Genomic DNA, 20,073 nt, shown 5'->3' with positions numbered 1-20,073 from the left:
AACTGCTGATGTACTTTGCACTCCCAATGCACAGTGAGAGAGGATTAACATCTGTTGTTCCAAAAAAAAAAAAAAACATTAACACTCATATTTCTTACAGTGGACATCACTGTTTTACCAGATTTAATTCAGTAGCTTTCTTTTGTTTATATAGGGATTCATGGCATTTTACATTGTCACCATGAGAAATTGTTGACAAGCTTGCAGAGCTATGGACTGAAACACTGATGAGGCTCTCCACAAAATGTCACAGAGCCCGAGACGCACTCTCTCTGAGACATGGTTTTGGAGAAAAGTATGCAAATGTGCTTACTGTGAAGGCTCCTTTATCTGAGTAAAGAGCTTGTTCCATTTTTTAATGAAATTGTGAGAAGAATCATGTTTTTGTTTTTTTTAAAATGGGTCAAAAATTAAGAAATGCAAACTCTCTTAACTCAAGTATTCTGTAAGCTATTAAAACACTGAAAAATACAAGTATCCACCTTTTTAGACTCCGTGTTTGGTTTTTAGTCTGTGACTGAAGAAGGAGTAAAGCATTAGAAACTACAGGATTTTAAGTCTCTGCCTGTTTACAGTGTAATGGCTATATCAACTGAGGTGTGTCTCAGAACATTACATTTTAGTTGCCTTGTGTATAAAATAAAAAGGATGATAATATCTTTTGGCATAATTGACCAAATTATTTGTAAGGATAATAAGATGGAGAATGGGTTGGAATTCTGAATAGGCAATGTTATTTGCTACTTATATAACACTTGCTTTTATACATGTCTTTTTTCTTTAGGCCAGGACTTCTCAACATCAGTGAACCTGCCACACAGCCATGGCTTGCAGACACATGGCCTAACACTGGCAACAATCACAATGACTGCTCCATCAATTGCTGCACGGCAGGCAATGGGAACAGTGACAGCAACTTGACCACGTATAGTCGCCCAGGTTAGAGGCACAGAGATAGCTTGATACACAAGCGTGGCATTGTTAGGAGCAGGCCATGAGGAGATAACTACCCTTTTCTTCTCCCTAAATTGGAAAGGAAATTTAATCAATATGTTCATGAAATATTAACCACTGTTTAGCAAATTAGCCTGATTCAAGTTATGTTTTCCATCCTTATATCTCCACACCTCACCCTACACCCAAAAATGTTTCCCAGTATGTGAAGGGAGAATGGAGGATATAAATTCTAGAATAAATAGCAAATAAGGAAAAATGAAATTATGTAGAAGTAGTTATCCTCATAAAAATGTGTGTAATTATAATTTTAGTAGATTGTAGTTATTTAGAGTATTTATTTTAAAGATTTTGAGGGCAAAGCAAATCAAAAGACCAATAAATATATAGTCTGAGGGATCCAAATTTTTAATGGCGGGAACAACAACAATAAGAATAATTAGATGATGGCAAAAAAAAATTTTAAATGAAAGCTAAATGAAATTCAAAAATGTTATTGTATAATAGTAAATTTTTGTAGAATACAAGAAATATATACCTTTTGCAGCTGTGTATACTAATACTAATTGTGTCTTTGGGGTTCAGAAATATGTGTGGTGAATTACTTGATAAAATTTCATGCTAAAACATGACAGTAAACTTTGGATGTAGAGTATACAATATTTAAAAGAATTAAAAAAACCTATAATTCTTAAAAAAAAAACCTTTCAGCATGCATTCACAATATAGGAAATATTGAAAGAGTCATGAAGAATCCAAATATATGACTATAAAAATAATCCATGGAATTAAGAAAAAGGAAAATAAAATATGGCATTTAAGTAAAAATTGTGATGTACCATAAAGAACAAATCATAGTCTCCATTGAATTTGGATATGAAAATGATGCAACCATGTGACCAAGTCCCTATTCTTCAGAGGTCGGTGTTCTAGTTATCGAGGCAGAGAAGTGCTCACATAATTATAAGTAAAAGAAAGATTACACTGAGGCCAATAAGACAAGAAAATGACAACATTTTTGTAAATTAATATGAAGAGCTGAGTTATCCAGCATGGTAGCCTCTGGCTTCAGGTGGCTATTTAAATTAAATAAAATACGATTTAAAATCCAGTTCCTCATATGCACTAGCCACATTTTGAGTGCTCAGTAGCCACATGTGGCTACTGTATTAGACAGTGCAAAATAGAACATGTTCATTTCCATATGATAGCACTTATATGGAAATATTGGCAAAAAAAATGAGATTGCCAAAACTATATTGCCATTAAAAATATTTTAACTACTCTTACATGAAGCTTAATACCTAAAAATTAGAAATAAAATTACTAAAAGCCAGATTAATTAAATACCTCTGATCCCTGATCATTTGTTGTTAAAATACAAAGTAATTGAATTCAGTAGGATAGAGAAGTTGCAAATTTTTCTTAAAACTATATTTATTTTTACATCTTAAGTAGTAGCCATGTTAATTCATCAATTCTTATGATATTTAGTTGAAAACTCATCCTCAAGGTGAACTTGTTAATGCTGCAGCCTCTATGAATAAAATAGTGGTATTTTTATTATTATAACTTAACTAAATTTTTATTTAAATAATATTTTAGTTTTAAATAATTTTACTTCTTTGTGCTATTTTAATATTTTCAAATGCAGACCTTAAGTATTTTTATATATATATATATATAACTTATTTCACTCTTAAATATTTAAATGAAGGAAAAATTAGAGTGAAATTGAAATATTAGATTATTACAGGTGTTATTTGATTAAATTGCCCTGGCTACTGTGATTCATTTGGCCATCATTATTGTCATTTTATATATCTTGAGGTATCATTATGAAACCATGCAAAATGACTATATTAAAGCTTTTCTTGATAATGATTATCTTGTGTGACCAAAGGAAAAAACTAATAAAATTCTCCTGAGTATAGTTTACTATCACTTTTCTTCTGTTCCTCGTTTTTTTGAATACAGGTATTTTGTACAATATTGAAATCTCAAGTTATTTGATCTGAAGGCAGAAGTTTTTTGGGGGAGGGGGAAGGTCTGCACTCTTAACATATTAGCCTTGTTCTGTTGCTTCAACAGCTAGCTAGTAATTTCAAATAGTTCAGTAACTCCAGATTAGAAAATTTAAACTTGGCACATAAAGATATTCATGTATATATTCTCTTAGTGCATTTCCCATTAATGTGATTGTTAAAGGAAAATTACTTAAATTGAGTTCATTATTTATAAACTACATAACACTAACTGAAGTTCAGAATTGTTTAGTCTCCATATAAATTATATATCCTCTCTTACTCCCTCAATTTTTTTTTTTTGAAAGAACATTTAATTCTGTTCTTTAGAAAGGACATAAGAATACTTGGTCCTTTTTACTCATAGTATTTAAGCCCATTTATACTTTATATAACAATAATACTGTGACTCACAAAGCTTCTTACAAGGAAATTTAAAACGAATAACCATGCAGAATGACTTTTTCCTTTTCCTCTCCATTGCACATAGCTGATTGTATAGCAAATTATAACAACCAACTGGATAACAAACAAACAAATCTGATGCTCCCTGAGTCAACTGTTTATGGTGATGTGGACCTTAGTAACAAAATCAATGAGATGAAAACCTTCAATAGCCCAAATCTGAAGGATGGGCGTTTTGTCAATCCATCAGGGCAGCCCACCCCTTATGCCACCACCCAGCTCATCCAGTCAAACCTCAGCAACAACATGAACAATGGCAGTGGAGACTCTGGCGAGAAGCACTGGAAGCCACCTGGACAGCAGAAACAGGAAGTGGCACCAATTCAGTATAACATCATGGAGCAAAACAAACTGAACAAAGGTAAAGAGACTTGCCTTTATTCCCACCATCTTCTGTATTGGCTTCCTTAACCTTTCAGCAGTACATGCCAAAGCTTGTCTGGAACTTGTGAGTGAAATCTGTCTTTTGTCACTAAGGTTTTCTGATTTCTTTGGTTTCAAAATTTCCAGTGTCAAAAAGTTAATTAGCACAACAATAACCTTGGAAAATTGATTTTATAATAATATATAAGTATTTCCAAATGGTTTTGAGATTAATTTAAATTTAATCGTAGGTGAGGGATTGCTCCAGACAGAATCTTTTATTCATAAGGCAGATGTACAGCCGTCACAATACCTCACCTTTTAAATAAATAGACTCTCCCATTCTTTCCACTCGAGAATGGAAGATAATTGCTTCTACATGGTCATATAAATGAGTGGCATTTTTATATCAAACTGAAAAAAAATAATTAGGCTTGAACTGGAGAGGTGGTTCCATTTTTTATATTTCTCCTACCTCTTGTGGTTACTAAGACTGCTGCAATGTATGATTTTAGACCCTAAATTTCTTTGACCTGATTGAAGTCTGTCAGGGTAGAACCTAAAGTAAATTGAGTTCAGTGTTAACTTATAGCTGCAGAATAGTATTTTATGGCCTGAGGGGAATGTTTCTCTATTGTAAATGGGTGGGTTGGAAGGGATAGGTATTTGATTTTCTTGTAGTTCCTTTATAATTTGAATAAGTCAGGACAGTTTGTATGAGTGTCCAGGTAAAGGATACATTTAATTGCAGATAATTAGAAATACAGATTTCCTTTTTTTTAAGCTTGAGTTCAAAGCTAAATGTATTACAGTTGGAAATTACCAAGAGATAGTATTATATGTTTTACTTTAATAAGTCACTCATCTTGCTTTATTCCCAGTTTAAGAAAACATTTGATTGGTATAATAACCCAATTCAATAGATATTTTCTAACCATTTTTTTCTTGAAATATAGTTGAGATACATTCTTACAGCAGTTACAGGTGTACAATGTAGTCATTCACAATTTTTAAAGGTTACACTCCATTTATAGTTATAAAATACTGGCTACATTCCTTGTGTTGAACAGTATATCCTTGTAGCTTATTTTATATATAATACAGCCGTTAGTCCCTTACCTGTATGCCCCTCCCCTTTTCTTCTCCCTGCTGATAACCACTAGTTTCTTCTCTGTATCTGTGAATCTTCTTCTTTTTGTTATATTCACTAGCTTGTTGAATTTTTTAGATTCCAACTATAAGTGATAACATGCAATATTTGTCTTTCTCCATGTGACTTTTTTCACTTAGCATAATATGTGAGTTCATGGCAAAGATGAATAGGAGAGGTTCTGTAATCAGAGAGTTTACAGTGGGGATTCAAACTATTGTCATATTATTCCTACAGAGTATATAGCTTTATTGTCGACTTTGGAAAGGTCTGACAGTCCTCTGTACAAATATTTCAGAGCTGTGATAAATTGTTTATACTGCTTATAAACAGACTTGGTATGTCAAACTATAATAAAGACACTGGAATGCAGCTAGACTGATAGATTATTACTCAGTACATTCCAGGGGTGAGTTTTTCGCTCGGATTTTCACCTCTCCCTCAGCAAGCAGAAGTATTTGTGGAAGACTGAGATACTTCGTCTTCTTATCTGTATTTTTAATTAGACATAATCTTCCTGGCAAGTTTCAGGTTTATGTTTTATTATTTTTTAATGATTCACAGACATGACATTTTCCCGATTTATTGTTATTAAAATTATTTTGTTACCATATTTTTAAAGATAAGAAGTCAAGCAAAGCTGACTTATGCCTTAGCTGATTTATAAGTGTTTTAAAGAGAAGAAATAGTCCCTGGTGGGATTCATTCACACTTATGTTTACTCTGATTCATGTAAAGAAGACACAAAGAGTTTATATTTTACATATCTTAAAGTAGACATGTTTAAAGATCTTTATTTTTTTCTTGACCTTTCATCCTAAACACATGTCCATCTTAGCAAATGATCAATATGATAATTTAAAAGCTTAATCCTTGGTAAATGATTGAGGCACCAAAATAAATGTATAACATTTTTTTCCATCTGACATGTCCAGATTATCGTGCAAATGACACAATTGCTCCAACTATCCCTTACAACCAGTCATATGACCAGAATACTGGAGGATCCTACAACAGTTCAGACCGGGGAAGTAGTACATCAGGTAAGTAAGGGAAACCAAGGAGAAGGCCAGTCTCTCCTTTAAAGAGATGGTACATTCCTTTAGCTTGAATGCTAATGATCTGAAATATGACATGTCTAATCACTTTATATGATTTGAACCTTTCAGGCATAGGTCTTGTCTCTGCAGTGTGAACTACTGTCCACTCATTGAACCATTTTATGTTCTATTTGGTAACGAAGATTGAGGCTCCTATGTTCTTCCTTTTTAAGGAGCTCTATTAAAGCCAGAAGCATGACTGAATCTTTAAAGGCAGTTGAAACACTTTTTCCATCTCAGCAAAAACATAACTAAAAATATTGCACATACAGTTAATCTGCTAACTATGTTACCATTTGAAGGTAGTCTGTTAAAGCATATGAAACTTCAGCACACTTGAGTAGCTTTTTTGATTCTTCAAAAGCCCAAGAGATAGTATCATAAGATTTACGTACAATTGGAACCTGCCTCAGTTAACGATCTCTCTATCCCTTACTTAGTTCCTGCTCTAAAATCTCGTGAAGCAACCTCCCGATGTCAGCGTGTGCGAGCCTCAGAAGCCACACCGCGGCCTCTCCCCTGTGGTTTCCATGCTGTTGCAGCTGTTTGCCAGCTGTTTTCCTGATAGCGGCTGCAGATGGGAGCTTGCTGGCACTTAAGCCCTGTTTTTCTAATTAAAGGCGGTTCATTATTAGAACGAACATGTGGCAAGTCACACCACAATGAGGACAAAACCAATTGATCTTGACTCTAGTTTGTTTCTCCAGGAGAGGGTAGATATATTACTTCCTAGCAACTGGATTAAAGTTGCCAGTAGGTGCTTTTAGCCAAATGTCTCTACCCCTCTTCTGTAATGAATATGGTATTTGCATTTTACCATCTTGCTTTGATGAAGGCATGCTGATTTGGCATTTTGTAGCCTGTGTTTTGTCACTGATTGAAATTGTTCCTAGTTGAATTAAGGAGGTTAGAAATAGCTCTATACCTTTTTAGATCTACTCTTGTTTTACTGTGTATTGTTTGATTGTTTTTAACAAATCTTATCAAATGACTTTTTATATTTTTTAAAGTAAGTAAACTCTAAACTATAAAAAAAGACACGGGAAAAGAGCTAGACTCACAGATTATTACTTAGTACATTCCAGGGGTGAGTTTGCTATTTGGATTCTCACCTCTGCCTAAGTAGGCAGAAGCATTAAGCATTTTTAAAATAAGAGAAAATTTTCAAAGATGTCCTCTTGGACAACTATATAAAGTGTTTTTATATTTGATATCCCATGCCATTTCTTCTTTGAATTCTTAGGCACTTAAAGAGAAAAACGTCTTAATGAAAAAAAAAAGATTCTGGGTTGTTATTCGATTGCCTTTCTCCATCCCTCAGTTTCGAAACATAGATCCTGATGTTCTGCTGCTACTTGGTATTTAGTATTCTGTGAATATGCGGTAAAAAGGCCCCATGATGTGAAATCTGGTGGTAATTAGGGGAGAGAATGAAGCAATTAAATGAAGTAAAGGCGAGATTTGTGGTGTAAGGCCTTTCAGGACAGGTAGAGTTGTTACAGTGGATGAGTGCCAGGAAATCAAGACAAAGGCTGTGGGTACAGTCAACTCCTCAGTACATGCATAGCCATTCCAAGACAGATAGGTGAGCGGAGGCAGAGAGAACACAGGCAGAAGCCAGGCCATCATAATTTATAAGTAACAGCCTGTCCCTCAGCCCACACTTGGTGCAGTAACAGACCAGTGCAAGACGTGTGGCCTCACAAACACTGTCATTTCAAAATTCCCAAGGGACTTAAAAAATAAGTCTCATTGAATATATTCAGACCTGTTTCATGTACCGTGTGAGCTGGAGCTGTTTCAGAAAGGGTTTTGTTTGTTTTTTTTAAAAAGACAATTCACTGAATTTAAGGAATCATATAAGAAAAATATACTCATTGTCTGTAATTTACGTAAGAATGTAGAATATATCCTATTGGAGGAGGAGGATAATGACCATTTTATCTCCAAATATCTTTTGACCTAACATTATTTTAAAATGAATATACCAAAATGTGCAGCTACCTATGTTTAAAGAATATACCAAATCTAATACCAGAATGTTGGGCAACTTGAATAATTGAGCTATTTTAAACTTCTAACAATGTTCAAGCAACATTATTTCACTCTAAGCCATAATTTTATAGAAACAGTGGCTAAAAACACTTCGGCTCCTTTTTAAAAACCATTTTTCTGCTTCTTTTGTTGTTAGATATATTAGTTCTTCCAGCAATTATTTTCATCTGCACCTGTCTTTCTGACAAAAACTAGTAATTTCATTGTGCCTAAAACGTTTCAGTGGACAAGTACAAATTATATATACTCGGTAATTTAGTGCAACAGTGGAAATGTAATAGATTGTATCTGTATCATATTGTATTTTAGGTTCCAGCAATTAAATAATAGAAAGGCACTTCAGAAAGTATGTCTACAGCTCATTTGTTTTAGATGATAATCCATAATGCAATTAATTGCTGTAAGAAGATCACTATTAATGATATGACTTATAAAAATTCATTTATGGTTTTATTGCTCGTTCACTATTTATTTTGCAGTTAAACTTGTCAGTATTCTGCATTTTCTTTTGTACAAAGTTCTGTTTAAAATTTAAGAAGAAAAGTGTGTTTACCTCTGTATATGAATTATAAGATCATATTTACAGAACATAATCTGTGGATTATTAATAATATGTGGATTATTAATCTGTGGATAATAGAAAAGGCTTAAAATTCAGAAATAAAAGTTGTCTTTTGTTTCTTTTCAAGGGAGTCAAGGGCACAAGAAAGGGGCACGGACACCCAAAGTGCCAAAGCAAGGTGGCATGAACTGGGCAGACCTACTGCCCCCTCCCCCAGCACATCCTCCTCCTCATAGCAACAGTGAAGAGTACAGCATCTCTGTAGATGAAAGGTAAGAGGGATTTTAGGGCAGATGTAAGTGGAGCAATAGGATTCCCTAAACCAATATTAAGTAATTACTAAACTAAATCAACCAGGGAGACTGATTCTTAAGGTCCATGGACATTTTCTCTGAATAAAACAATATTGATGGGTCAGGAAACCTTTTGCAACAACAAAAGGAATTCATATCTTAGAAGCTTCTTTTGGAACTCAGAATCATGAGTCATGAATACATACACATACACACACACACCCCCATTCACCATACACACACACACACAGTTTACATATTTATAAGTATTTTAAATTATATACATATATTTAACATACATGGTCATGACTATATATGAGATCACTTATATATCACTATATTTGATTTTGTATTTTTCAAATATCAAAACTTCTGTTGTATATCTCTGAATTTTCATAAATTAGGTGTATGGATTTATACCACAGCTCCAGCATCCTGAAAACTGTTTGCTCTCAGATATTATCACATTCTGCTGAAAACTGTAGAAGTTTAAACTTTGCTGAATTGTTTCTCACAGATTTAACGAGTGTAAAGAACCCACAGGACAGCAATTAGAGAGTTAGCATGCTTCTTCCTCACTCCAGGGTCTGTAGAACTAGATGTGGTACCACCCAACAAAACAAAAACAGCAGCTTCACTCAGCTGATCAGTGGAAGAGAGCTCCTTTGATATAGAGAATTAACACAGAAAGTGCAAAATCGGCCTGAAAATAGTCTTTCTAAAGACTGCTATTGAAATGAAGACATTGTTCTTTCATTCTCCACAAAAACAAAACGAAAAACAGTTTTAGAGTTCCAAGTATGACAGGAAACAAAGTCTCTTTACTTTTATCTTCTAATCACTGAATTCGCAAATACTGAACCATTGATCCTCAGAAAAATGCAAGGTTAGGTTCCTTTAAGCTCTGGTTACATCTTGGTCAGTCTATCCATAAGAAGAGCTTCCCTGGTGGCTCAGGTGGTAAAGAACCTGCCTGCAGTGCAGGAGACCTGGGTTCAATCCCTGGATAAGAAAGATCCCTGGAGATGGAAATGGAGATCCATACATACCTTCTTTTATATGTTTTTTGTTTAAAGACACCTTATTTAATATATATTGTTGATTCATTAACATTGAATTCACAGCCAATAGCACTGTAAGTCATTCCTGAGCAAAGCTTATCTAATTCACATATTTTCTCCATTGAGGCACATTATAGCCTTTTTGCCCTTGGGAACCCCAGACGGTCCTAAAGAAGTACACCTGGGGGTCATTTTTACCAGGGAACTCACCATCATGAGGGCCCCCTGGTGGCTCAGTCAGTAAACAATCTGCCTACTAGTACAGGAGACCTGGATTTGATCCCTGGGTCAGGACAATCCCCAGGAGCAGAAAATGGCAAGCAACTCCAGTATTCTTGCCAGATTATACAGATACTTGACTGTGTTCTTTAGGTCCTCATATTTTATTCTGTAGGCAACTAAAGAGCCACTTATTACCCTAAAACAGGTGACTAACTGGAAAGTGGTGCTCATTATAGTAAAAAGCAATGTGAGGATGGAGAAAAAGGTATAAATTCTAGAGATTTTTAGAAGTAGAGTATGAATGAACTGGGGAACAGTTTAAGGTAGAAGAGAGGAATGTCAAAAGGAGTACAAGAGACATAGGAAACACAGGAGGAAGTGTCACAGATAGTGGGATTTGTTCATTAAAAGAAGATGTAAAGGTACAAAGAAATCATGTTATATGAGCATCAACTTTCCTGAGTTCTGGTAAACAAGGTAGAGAATAAATAAGATAGAAGGGTAACATGACCACAATTTATATAATGCATCAAGTTACTGCCATTTAATTCTGTACCCTGAGATAAAAGAGAAAGGAACAAATGTTCGCCAGATTCATTTAGAGCTTCCGCATAGCTCTAGCTATGGAGGAGAGGGGACATTTTATAGTTTGTTGATTATTTTATTTATTGTGTTTTTCATTCACCATCCTAAGTGCAAGCGAACTATACTATATTTTGTGCCCAACCAAAGAAATAGTTTGGTTTAAAATCATCTATTTTATGATTTGGTTTAAAATCATCTATTATGATTTTAGAGGAAAAGTAGATTGTATTGGGCTAATAAGTTGATCTTCAATGTATCTCCCTCCAGAGGGATTTTCAAGAGTAATTTTTCTCAGAATTTAGCATATTGTCTTTGGATTATTTTCAAGACCATCCTGAATAGTCCTTTAGAGATCATGTTGACTTGGAGGGATTGAAGAGATCAAACACATTTGGGGTTTACTAAATTAAACTTTGTTAGATTTCTTTATTGCCTGACTTCTCAGAGCCTATGATGAGCCAACTGAATTGTAATCCCATGGAGAAAACTTTGTTATCTATAGCAACACACACATCTTTATGACAGTGAACTATTAAAAAAAAAAAAGCTCTTTTTTTGGAAATTCTTATTTATTTATTTATTCATGGCTGGACTGGGTCTTTGTTGCTGTGTGTGGGCTTTCTCCCGTTGCGGGGAGCAGGGCCTGCCCTCTAGTCGTGGTACGTGGGCTTCTCACTGTGGTGACTGCTCTTGTTGAGGATCATAGACTCTAGGTGCAGGGGCTTCAGTAGCTCCAGCACACAGGCTCAGTGGTTGTGGCACACGAGCTCAATTGCCCAGCAGCATGTGGGATCTTCCCAGACCAGGGATTGAACCTGTGTCCCCTACATTGGCAGGTGAGTTCTTAGCCACTGGACCACCAGGGGAGTCCCAACAGTACCTTCTGAAGGTGGCCTGAACATTCAGATTTCAAAAGCAATTCAATACTATTTCACTAACTCTACAGATAGTTCACTGGAATAACCTGAAGTGAGTCTAAGCGTCCTTATGATTTGTTCTAGCTATGACCAAGAAATGCCATGCCCCGTGCCCCCAGCACGGATGTATCTGCAACAAGGTGAACTAGAAGAGGAGGAAGATGAACGAGGTCCCACTCCCCCTGTGCGGGGAGCCGCCTCTTCTCCGGCTGCCGTGTCTTACAGCCATCAATCCACCGCCACTCTCACACCCTCTCCACAGGAAGAACTCCAGCCCATGTTACAGGATTGTCCCGAGGAGGTGGGCCATGGGCAGCACCAGCCTGACAGGAGGTACGGGGTCATTCGGCTTCTTCACTAACAGATTGGCTCATTTCCACTCGTAAGTGGCATTTACAGAATGCTCTTACCCGAAGTACTTTTCAGGTCACGTGGGCCTTTTTTTTCCAGTATCATCACAGAGGAAGCCCTCCCTGGTAATTAGCATATCAAGTAATATTGTTGATCATAACATTAGATTAATTGATCCCAGTGAACTTGCAACCATAAAATAATGTGCCTTAATTCTCACCCACTTAGGATAATTGCATTCATAAACACATGGAGACCATGTAGTAAATATATGGGTTGCTAATCATTTTTTTTTATCTTATAACATCTAATTGACGACGGGTGGTTTTGTATTTTAGTTTTCTTTATGCGTGGCCATGCCATATCTTTAGTCTGTGAAGGAGAGATTTTCCTCCAGTCTTTGCAAATTCAGACTGCAGAGTGATTTGTTCTTTAAAAGCTATAATGTTACAGGATGAATTTGGTATATTCATTTTGTATTAACTTCAGGTATCTTTACTTTGGTTGAGATGTTAGCTTACAGTCCTTTTGTCTAAGCTACTAATAGTATGTTTCATATTACTTTTCAAATTACCTATTTCCTCAACATCCTCCTCTGTGTTACAAATGGTACCCAGTATCTTCCTCCTGGCAAACTCTTCTTTGTTCTTTTGAAATGGTCAACTTCTTTACCTTTCTTGATCATGATCAAAAATCAGCTTTGTGTGTGTGTCTTAGATTTTTTAACCTATGTATTTAGCATTGCCAACCAGCACGTTTGTTATGCACAAATCCTTCACTTGTCATTTCTACCACATAAAAGCTATTACTGCATCATGTCAGCACTTCTCTCATTGTTGATGATTTTGTTTGTAGTATTTTATTGTCCTTGACACATTATATATATATATATATATTATTTTCTGTATCCCTAATTTCATTTGAAACTGAGTATATTATTTGCCTCAGAAGATCTCCCCTCAGTATTCTTGAATGAATAACAAGTTCTGGTTTATGCTGCTTGAATTCTGTAGGTCAAAACAGAATTTGCAGTGCTTTGAACTATTCTATCAGTAAGAGGTTATTACCAAATTTAACTGATATACTCTGTAAAATGAAGGAAGTAGTTAAATTTTCTTCTGCGTGACAAGGGGGAAGTCGGATTGCCAGACATTTAAATTTAATGTTATTAACCCATGGAACTTCAGGAAGATTGAGAACAAATAAGACATCTCTTTTCCCTATTAAGGTCACAACCATCTCTGCTGCCACTCTTATTCAGAGAAAATGAGATGCTAATAGAGGCTGTTAGCTCTGAAATATCTCAACATTCTTTTCTCATTCTTTCAAATTACCTATTTCCTTAGCATCCTCCTCTGTGTTACAAATGGTACCCAGTATCTTCTTCCTGGAAAGCGCTTCTTGTTTTCCTTAGGTCAACCTCTTCACCTTTCTTGATCGCAATCAAAAATCAGCTTATCTATCTTGCCTTTTCAGCCTTTTCCTCTTGATTCAATCCTTTCTCCTTATAGTTAACCCTATTACCTTTTAAACTTCCCTTAGCCTCCCCTTTTTTATGCTGCTCTTGGTCTCTCCTACTCTGTAAGATTCTTTGGTCACTTTCCTAATTCTTATTCACACCTCAGTCCTCTGAATGCTGGCTTATACCATTTGCTTCTATCAGGCTTCAGAAAGTAACCGCTGAATCATCAATATAAAGCCTTCTCTTAATTTTTTCTATTATCTTACTACCATTCCGCCAATTAAATTATTCACCAAGTCCCTTCATTTCTAACTCCAAAATACTCTTGATTTTGTTCCTACGTTTCCTTTCCTAGAGCCCCTAAGGCAGGCCCTCAGTCCTGGTCCCTTTAAATACGGTTGTATCCCTGTATCGATCACCACTTACCTCACCTTCTCTGTCAACTCTCCACATTGTTTTTCTTTACTCACCAGTCTAGTAATGTTACTCCACATTCAGAGTCAAGTCTTACTATTTAGCCCTGTTTTAATACCTTTTACAGTCCTTTTTCCTTTACTTACCTCTTCCCTCCCAATACTTCCACACATCCACTTTTCTAATTAGTCTGTTTGAAATTCCCTGAATTTACCTTGAACTCACCAACACCTTGTCAGCAATGCCAGGAACCAGCCCACAGAAGGCAGTACTGGAGCTAGTGGTGCGGGCCATGACTGTCACCAAAATCCTTAGTGTCCTCACTGAGCACAGGTGTCTTGGTATATGCTATTTCTCTTGATGGCCTGGCCAGCATTTCTCATCTTTCCAAGCTCTGTTCAGATGTACCACCTGTGTAACTTTCTTGTTGCCTGGCAAAAATCTGCTCATCTTGTTCTTTACTCTTCATAATGGTCTGCTCACCACTCTGCTACCACAGTAATCAGGTTTTCATGTTGCGTTAGCGCTGGCGATTTGTGTCTCTTTCCCTGTTTAAGTCAAAAGCTCTTTGAGAGCAATGCTTATGTCCTGTTCCCGTCATCAAGTTCCACAAAGCTTTCTTCAGTAAAAATCTGATAAACGGAATCTTTTACTAGAGGAGAATGTGAAGTTGACTCACTTGCTACTGTTTTAGGGGAGTGAATTCAAGGTGAACGTGTATACTTGGGAAATGCACTGGGTATCTGTACCCAAAATCCTCTTTGACTACATTCAGCCTGTTTTAAAAGGTATGACTTTCAGTCTATGAAGGTATTAAGAATCGTATCTCCAGGATTGCTGCTGGAAATAACCCTGGGCACTAAGAAGAAGTAGATGAAAGCCCATGGGACTTCCCTGGTGGCCCAGTGCTGAGACTCCGTGCTTCCAAGGCAGGGGGCACAGGTTCAATCCCTGGCTGGGGAACTAAAATCCCATGTGCTGTGCAGCACAGGGAAAAAAAATAAATAATAAAATGTTTAATTTGCCTGAAAATATTTTTGAAAAAGAAGTAGATGAAAGCCCATTAAACAAAAAACTATTACTGCTCTTCTATGTTGAAGGTGTATCCTACATGTTGACCCTAGAAATTTTTGGAAATACAGATAAAGTGAAAATACAAAAGTACCAAGGATCTCTGTAGTCAGAAATTGTCACTGCTAAGTCCTCAGTAAAGATCTGTTCTGACCTTCATCTTTATATAATCTCACATTGCTTTGAATTTGTGATGTGATGATATATTTGCCAATATAATCTTATAAAGTACTGTTTTTCACTGAAAAGTGAATTTTTCCATGCCAATGACTATTTAGATATTCACCTTAAACAAATGAGTACTATTATTTATTTTAAAAATTCCTCAATATTAGACATATGAGTCATGTCTAGTTTTTTGATAGTATACATGATCCTGTAATCCCCATCTGTAGTGAAGTCTTTGAGTCAAGCCTCTTCTCAAACCCTTAGCCTATTCGGAAACCTACCCATTTAGTAGATGACTGCTGTTTCTTGTCACTCCACTAATGATACATTCATCAAAGACAGATAGTTATTTCTCTATAAATTTCATTCCAAAGAATCAGACCCTTATAGCCAAGTACCCGTTCCTGCAGATTTTTACTGCTTGATGATCACACAGAGCAATGCACGTATCTCCAGCCATAAAGGCACTTTCCTACTTCCTCCAGCCATTTTCTCTTGTCTGTATTCCGGTAATGGTCCATAAGTGGTCTTGTTGCCTTTAGCCCTGCCCTTTCTTCATCCTAATCGTCTTGCTGCAGACGGTGCCGAGGTATTTTCCTAAAATGCAACACTGATCAAGTCGCTCCACTGCTTAAAATCTCTCAGTGACCTCTCATTTCCCTTCGAATAAAGGCAAAATTCCTTAATGGAGCAATCAAGGCTCTTTGTGATCTGACCCCTGCGTGCCTCCCCATGCTTAGCCATTTTCACTCCCCTCCTCGCTGTGGCTGTTGCCTTTACTCCAGATTTCCAAAGAGTCAAGTGCTGGAACACCCAGCACTCTCAGCCATGTTGAGGTCTTTCCACTGGCCATCTCATCTTCCTGGGACACCATTATCCCCTGTCTTTATGGAGCTAATACTTGTGTATCCTTTCCATCCAAGAGTAAATGGAAGATACTCTCCAGACAGTCTTTCCCTGATGCCCCAGCTCTAAGCTGGAGCCAATTCTACATGTTCCCGCAGTGCCCTAGATATCTTCTGTCCTGGAGCTTGGAGAAAACTGCATTATCACAGCATGTTTAATTAACTGTTTGTCGCCTCCACTAGACTATAAGTCCCTTTAGTCAAGGATTATGTCTGTTTTATTTAATTGAATTTCTAGCATAGTGCCTGAGTCCTGTTTCTAGTGCTGCCTATGAACAACACTAAAATGTCATCACCTAAAACCATTTTCTTTTACTTGCAATCCACAAGTCAGAAATTCTGAAAGGATTCAACTGGGTAATTCATCACCAACCCACATGGCCTCTTCTGGTCTTTGGGGCTGCAAGATCTACTTCCAAGTTAGATTTTTCACTCATATGTCTGCCATCTCAGAGTTCCATGGCCTCTCTCTCCACATGCAGTCTCATCTTCCAGGGTCTCCCCACCATAGCCCAGGCTTCTCATAACACGGGGATCTCAGGGGAGTGGCACTTCTTTCATGGCAGCAGCCTACTTATAAGTCAGGGAAAAGAAGTTGCCAGGCCAGTTAAGAGCTACATTCAGAACTGGCACAGTCTGACTTCTGCCATATTCTATGGTCAGAGCAGTTGTGGGATCCACCCAGATTCAGGACATAGAACTAAACTTCCACTCTTGACAAAGGGATGGCTAATTCTCATCCCAGAAGACCATTGTGGATAGAAGATACTGTTATGAACATCTTTGTAAAATACAGTCTGCCATGGCCTGGTGGCATAGTTAGTTTATTAAATGTGAGTGCCTTAAAATTGAATATTTCTGTATTAAAGTGCAAACTGTAAACCATTACCTAAGGTCTTATTTCTTGTGATTCCTTTAGTCTTGAACCTAGAAGTTTCTTCACCATAGTTGATACAGAATAAGTGTTTAAAGAATGAATACATATTTTACTTTTATGTTTATTGATTATGGACATTATAAATAGTGTAATGTACATGAATAAGAAATTACTGAGCTAAAACCACATAACTGCAATATTTAATTAGATAAGTATTTCATACTAGCATTATTGTAGATAATACAATTTTGACATTCTAATGAGCTTCTAAGGTATTCCATTTTTGTCTAAAACTAGATAAACTAAACTAACATAATAGTAATCTTTCATCTCTCTTTTCAGCCTATGAAAATAATATAATTAAATGTATTTGCATATTTTGTTTTCAAAAGTATCTGATACTATTGGGTTTACTGTAGTTATGGAATAGGAAATTCACTGATATCTTATTAGTATAGATGAACTGAGTATGATATAGTTGGAAGGAAAACAAGTCAAGGAAAAGTAAATATCTTGTCTGTTAAAAACTGGGGAATAGTTAATCATACAAAATATTAAAGCTATACCAGTTTTAGCAAAAAATCGAAGGTACGTATTTTCTCCCTTTCATCTTTTGCCTGGCAAATGGTTTATGGTAAACTATATAGATACTTGCTTTCATAAATTAATGGAATTATTCTCTTCTTCTCTTGAACATGTTTATGAAGGCATCATTTTTGCAGGAGCCTAGAGTATTGAGATTCGCAGCCATATACTTGTACATTATTTCAGAAGACACTGAATCCCGCAGAGGGAAAAAATTGGGGAGTTGAGGCTTATTTGTGGCAGGTCCCACCTGAGTACTGCATCTTGAAATAGCTTTTTGGTTTCAAATAGAATATATTACATATTTCAAACTGGACATGTTTATCACACGTTCCCTGGGCTTGCCTTATTTACAGATGGTTTGAATAAAATTTTCTGTCTTTCCCCAGCATTTGCCCAGGGTGTTGGTAGTTAAAAGCCAGTCCTCATTTAACATGAAGATGTTTTGGCTTCACATAATGTGACTTATCCACATACAACAACGCTGACATCTTTTCATTGTGAAGTTGGCTGTCCTATATCCCTTCATAGATGGTCAAAATAGCTCCTTTTGTGCTAAAAAGTCTTACACGTATTTAAAAAAAGAAGTTTCTTGTGGTATTTTGGATGTGCCTGCTGACAAAGGCTGTAAATTGACTTTTAAGTATGGTATTTTATTGCAATCCAAATTAAACAAAGGTTTTCCTCCTGTGTGTATAACATACTCCATATTGAAGCAATTATCCATTTTAATCTCTTAAATACCTTCAGCTTTGGTACATTGTTCATATTTCTTCTAGTGCCACACACAGATGCGTTAGAAACCACCCAGAAATGAAGAAAAATAACACATTTTACTAAACAACTGTGTATATGTATATATCAATATGTTACATATGTACGTACATCTGTGTATATGTGCATGCGTGTATGTGTACTACGTCACGTCAGTCGTGTCCAACTCATTGTAACCCTCCTATGCATGGGACTCTCCAGGCAAGAATACTGGAGTGGGTTGTAGTGCCCTCCTCCAGGGGATCTTCCTGACCCAGAGATCGAACCCACATCTCTTACATCTCCTGCATTGGCAGGTGGGTGGGTTCTTTACCACTCACACCACCAGGGAAGCCTGTATATGTGAATATATATGTATAATAACACCGTACCTAGAGGAAAGGCCATCGCCTTGGAAATGGAATGTGAGATTAAATTCTAAATTTTATACATACTAGTCATGGGAACGTTGGCAAGGTCTTTAATTCCTCTGAATTTCAATATCCTCATCTGTTAAAACAATAATAACATAAATACCCTGGAATGCTGTTGTGAGAATTAAATAAGCTAACATTGTATAATACTTAGCTGGAAAGTAGGTGCTCAACCAATTAGTTAATTATAGTATTTTTTCATAATCCTTCATTTTTAATGCTTTCTATTTGTGTTAATAAAACATGTTTATTGAAGTGTCTCAGTTCATTGGAATAAAAAGCACTAAACTTTTTTCTTCAAATAACTATCATGCCACCCTAACCACTGTGCTATACTGAACTTCCCTTTTTCTCTCTGTAGCAGGTCTGCAAATTAGATCTTGACCAGAAACTATATGGGTTTGTTTGTATGCTTTCTTTTAATATATTACTCGATCTTATTAATTTTAAAACTGTAATGACACACTTCCAGATTTTTTTGCAGACTGAACATGTCTGTAGCCATGGTAACATGGAGTAAGTAGTGTGTTCCGTTTTTAATCACTTTCTGTCTTGCTCTTCCCAGTCAATTCTCTTAAGTGCTCAGGTAAGGATGAGGGTACATAAAAAGAGTAAAGTGGACAAGGATCCACTCTTCTTGGTCAGCCCTAATGACTGTTCTGTCTCATCTTGCTCTATGAGTATCATAAGGATGGTGAAGGAAGGGGGCTGGCACCAGCTTCCATTGATGAATCACTCTATCCTGGACAACATCTATAGACGTGTGTAGTCCTTGAACAATTTAGCCACATCTTCAGGTAGACTACCAGTCAGTGGCATTCATACTCTATCTCTGCTGGTCTCCCAAGCCATAAGGGCACCAGAGAACACCAAATCCTGATCTCACCTACCGTCCTGCACTAGTGCTTAGACTGGCAGGCTTGTTTTTCTTTTGTTGTTTTGTTTTAATATTACTGGAGTATAATTACTTTACAATGTTCTGTTAGTTTCTGCGGTACACTAAAGTGAATCAGCCATGTGTATACATATATCCCCTCCTGCTTGAGCCTCCCTCCTCCACCCCAGTGCACCCCTCTTGGGCATGCCAGAGCACCAAGCTGAGGTCTCTGTGCTATACAGCAGCTTCCCACTAGCTCTTTACACCGGGTAGTATAAATGTATCTATGCTGTTCTCCCAATTCATGCCACTCTCCCCTTACCCCACTGTGTCCACGTCTGTTCTCTACATATGCATCTCTATTCCTGCCCTGCAAATCATTCTGCTGTACCATTTTCCTAGATTTCGTGTATATGCATTAATAT

The 20,073-nt window shown here is 36.5% G+C and overlaps 1 protein-coding gene across 1 annotated transcript in view; it reads left to right on the top strand.

Moving 5' to 3' along the window:
- Window positions 1-20,073, top strand: part of ROBO1 (roundabout guidance receptor 1) — a 1,293,158-nt gene that overhangs the window by 1,248,371 nt on the left and 24,714 nt on the right. Inside the window, exons 22-26 of the mRNA XM_070367810.1 lie at window positions 785-939; window positions 3,469-3,804; window positions 5,892-5,999; window positions 8,801-8,945; window positions 11,836-12,084. Coding sequence (XP_070223911.1) covers window positions 785-939; window positions 3,469-3,804; window positions 5,892-5,999; window positions 8,801-8,945; window positions 11,836-12,084 — 993 coding nt within the window. The remainder of the gene's footprint in view (window positions 1-784; window positions 940-3,468; window positions 3,805-5,891; window positions 6,000-8,800; window positions 8,946-11,835; window positions 12,085-20,073) is intronic.

The sequence above is a fragment of the Bos mutus genome, chromosome 1 (assembly GCF_027580195.1).
Source record: "Bos mutus isolate GX-2022 chromosome 1, NWIPB_WYAK_1.1, whole genome shotgun sequence".
Classification (NCBI taxonomy): Eukaryota; Metazoa; Chordata; class Mammalia; order Artiodactyla; family Bovidae; genus Bos; species Bos mutus.
This window is presented reverse-complemented; position numbering and strand designations above follow the sequence as displayed.